The sequence below is a fragment of the Phoca vitulina genome, unplaced genomic scaffold (assembly GCF_004348235.1).
Source record: "Phoca vitulina isolate PV1807 unplaced genomic scaffold, GSC_HSeal_1.0 scaffold17, whole genome shotgun sequence".
In the NCBI taxonomy this organism is placed as follows: Eukaryota; Metazoa; Chordata; class Mammalia; order Carnivora; family Phocidae; genus Phoca; species Phoca vitulina.
Window position 1 is genome coordinate 678,227 of NW_022589720.1, and position 3,799 is coordinate 682,025.

At 64.1% G+C, this 3,799-nt stretch overlaps 1 protein-coding gene across 6 annotated transcripts in view; it reads right to left on the reverse strand.

Annotated features, from left to right (window-relative positions):
- Positions 1–3,799, reverse strand: part of SLC12A7 (solute carrier family 12 member 7) — a 71,801-nt gene continuing 68,002 nt past the window's right edge. For all 6 annotated transcript variants that reach the window (XM_032415351.1, XM_032415349.1, XM_032415348.1 and 3 more), the window contains 2 exons: positions 2,789–2,922; positions 1–1,684 (listed from right to left, as the gene is read on the reverse strand). In XM_032415351.1, the coding sequence (XP_032271242.1) occupies positions 1,593–1,684; positions 2,789–2,922 (226 nt within the window). In that variant the 3' untranslated portion in view covers positions 1–1,592. The remainder of the gene's footprint in view (positions 1,685–2,788; positions 2,923–3,799) is intronic.

Sequence of the window (3,799 nt, forward strand, 5' to 3'; positions counted from 1 at the left end):
TCAGCTTTTGTACAATTTATTCTTCTACCAACAAATGATACAAAGACAAGGAAGCTAGAAAACAACGTGGAACCAACTTTGATCGGCTGCACGTGGGGTCCCACGAGGTTCAGTGTGGAGGGGGGCGCGCGGATGCAGCCGAGCCCTCCCGCGCAGCTGCGCTAAGGTCTACGCCGTGTGAACAGGGGTCGGGCGCACGGGGGAGGTCCTGCCACACGGCCCTTCCACAGCGCAGTGTCAGCGCCACGGGGCCCTGGGGACGCGGCTCCGCCCCCGACAGGCCAGGGGACCGAGGGCCAGGGAGCTGGGTTTCGCTGCTTCACTGGGTGCAGAACAGCGGGGGGAAGAGCACGGACTCCCGGGCCTGGCTGCGGCAGTTTGGCACACGCTCTGGCCGGTGGTCACTCTGACGACGCAGACCCTCTGTGCTGCCCAACAGCTCCTTGAACGTCTGGACATTTAGCCTCTGCCCTGATCTGAAATCTGTGGACCAGGCGACTTCCTTGGGGTCCGAGGAAGCCAGAGAATGCCAAGGACGCGGCCGTTTGGGGCTTGTTCGCAGAAGCAGTCTCTTCACTGATGCCCTAATTACCACTGAAATCCCCAGGTGCTTAAATAAATAAATACACCACACAGACGAAGCACAGGTCACCACAAGCTACGGCAGCTGACTGGGACCACGACCACGAAGCAAGTCCACGGCCCACTTAAACAGCCCACAGTGCCCTGCGCGTGGCTGCCACCATCCCCTGTGCGCTGGCAGGACGGGACCGGCACACAGGCTTCGGCTCGCTGACTCAGGGCCGCTGAGGCCCTGGGCACCCAGTCCGTGGACCCTGGAGCGTGGAAACCGAGGGCCATGGGTACGCACACATCAGGCGGGGAACCGCGGTGAATTCTCAGAAACGGGGCCCAGATGCCTGTGCAGGACGTGGCTATGTCCCAGCTGCAAACCCAGTCCGGGCGTGGCAGGACCCCTGCCTGGGCCTCTGCCCCTCAGGCAGCTTCCTGGAGCCAAGCCCCCCTGAACGTGCCCACCCGGGATGACCATCCACGTCCCCGAGGAATCGGGGTCCCCCTCCTAGACATTCCTGCACCAGGCAGGCACGCTGACCAAGGCCACCCAGCGAGTCCAGGGTGGACGGCTCTCCTCGGCCTTAATTTACAGGAACACAAACAGGGACGCTGCAGGGACAGGCGCTGAGGAGGCTGACCGAGGGACCAAGGCCCTCGGCCACCTTCCTGAACGGACCCCTGTGGCCCAAAGTGACCTTCAGTCCGGGCAGGGGTTTCTCGTGAGCATCCTGGACGAGGCAGAACTGATGCGCAACCATGACAACCACACAGGTCTGGCCACGGAAACCGCTTCTGGAACCCATAGCCTGAGCACATGGCCAGTGCAGCTGGTCCCAGGTCACCGCGAGCCTCCCTCGGGGGCATCCACGCCTCCCCTCCACGCGAGGAAACCACCGCAGCTGCGGGCTGGCTCCGCGCCTGGAGGGAGAGCTGTGGGGCTATTCTGGAAACTTCCATAGGAGGCCAAGTGTAGCACAATCCCCAGCCCACCCGGCGTGTTCCCGGGGGGCTGAGTGTCAGGAGTAGATGGTGACTACCTCCCGGCCGCTGCCCCGGACCAGAAGGACCCTGTCGAGCCCCTCGGTCAGGACCTCGAGGAACTCCATATCTGGGGTGACCTGAGTTAAGGACAGCTGGTTACACTCACAGGAGTCCCAGGCAGAGGGAGGTCGGTTTGCAGGAAGAGGCCCAACGCAGGCCTCAGCCAGGTGCCCGCCAGATGCACGCTCAGGATCAGCACGCGCCCGTGGCCGGCCTGACCGGGAACCAGAGCCCTGCCCTCACCCCGGGGCTCCAGCACAGATAGGAATCCATCGAGAGCCCAAAGAGCCCGCAAGTCCCAGTCCGGTCACCAACCAAGCGCAGAGTCCTCAAGCTTGTGGTTAGATCAAGGCTTTAAGCCCAAGAGCCACCTGCTAATCCCCCACTCCCACCCCCGCTACCCACGTTCCGGCGCCAGAGGGGAGGGCGGGGGCCATACCCCAGAGGGCAGCCCCCAGGCTGCACACCCACTAGGCACCCAAGTCCCCACCACAGGACGCACAGTTAAGGGTGCGAACCCAGCTCATGGTAGAGCTGACCTGTGACCTCCGAGGTCAGGCCTGGCAGCCTCCAGCCAACAGGAGGGGCACCAGCTGAGAAGGGCTGGGAGGCACATGGGGGACCACCTGTGCTGTAGCTCATCTGGATGAGGGGACACGGTGCCCCCCGTCTCAAGGAAGACGCCCAGCCCGAGAGCGGGCCAGGCAGGAGCTCAGAGCCAGCCCCGGAAGCCACGGCGAGCAGGGTACGGGGCTAGGGGCGTGGGGACTGCCCCTCACTGGGCGTTTTGGGGCCAGGGCTCTGTGTCCGTGTTCATCTCACCCGTGGTCCAAATTCCTGCGTGTGCCAGGTTCTTCACGGAGGGCCTGAGCTGCCCAGGATACCCCGCACATTTACGGCTTCCTCAGTCACTGATGCCCCAAGCCAATCAAGAACCATTCACCTGGGGCCCCCAGTTTCCGGCACTCAGACTGGGGGGGCCAAGTCTGCCCCTCCGCCTGGTCTGCGCGGGTTCAGCCCAGAGGCTGGAGACTCTGGCACCAGGGGCCACACTTAGGGCCCCCCTGCTCCCGCCCCCAACCCAGGAATCCTCCGGGCAAGACAGCCCTGTCCCCGGGAGGTGGAGCGGCCCAGCCTTCCCGGCCTGCTGGGCCGCACGCACAAAGGATACAGTTCTCATCCCCCTGCCGGTTTCTGGGGGGCCCTGGCATGTTCAGCAGGACAAGCTGCGCGCCCCGGGACCTGCTGAGGACGACACCGTTGAGCTTCACGGCCGTGTGCATCCTCCTGACATTGGACTGGTTCCTGCGGGGGGAGGACCACTTGGTGCTCCAGCCCACAGCTCTGGGCGCCAGGCCGGCCCGAGCCCTGTGAGCCCATCTCAGTCCCGGGGAAAAAGATCAGGATTCAAATGGTGTCACCTCCCCCAAAGACCCCACGGGGGAGGAGACTCCATTGAGGCTGGTGAGCACCGACCGGGGACATTATCCACCAACAAGAAGACTTTGGTCTCCAAACGTTCTAAAAACCGAGCTTCTCCAACTAGGAGCAGTGTCCCCTGCTGCAAACAGCGCACTGTTGAGCATGAAAGGCTCTAACCGCACCCCACCCGGGAGCCTCAGCGCCCGGCAGCCCTGCTTCACTCCGGCCTTGAGCTAAGGCTGCTCAAGGGAGCACACTTTGGCATCTCACTCATCCTGATGGGCTGGGGCCGCAGGGGAGCCCAGACATGCTGTGCAGGGAGACGCCCGGGCACCTGGCGCCCAGGCTGGAGATTCTGGTCGAGAACGAGGCTACAAGGTCCACCCCGGGCTTGGCAGCCTGAACACTGCTGCCCTTGGCGAATGGCCGATGGACAAGCACTTCCAACGCTCAGCAACCCAGGCCCTGCCCCTCGTCCTCAGCAACCACCCGGCTCTGCGCACTCCACTGTGCACCGATGGTCCTCCAAGAGTCCCAGGCAGACCCCTGCCCGCCCGCCCACACTCGGCCCCGTCCTCGTCTACCCCACGTGCGCCAGGTGGCCACGGCCCCCATGGGTCCCCACGGGCTGAGTGTGTCCCAGGAAGCACACTCAGGAGATGCAGTCTGGGCGAGCTAACCGCCTCCAAGGCGTCCATACCCCTGAGCTGGAAAACCTGGCAACTCTGCCAGTTCTCGGGTGGCCTGCGCGATGGAATCC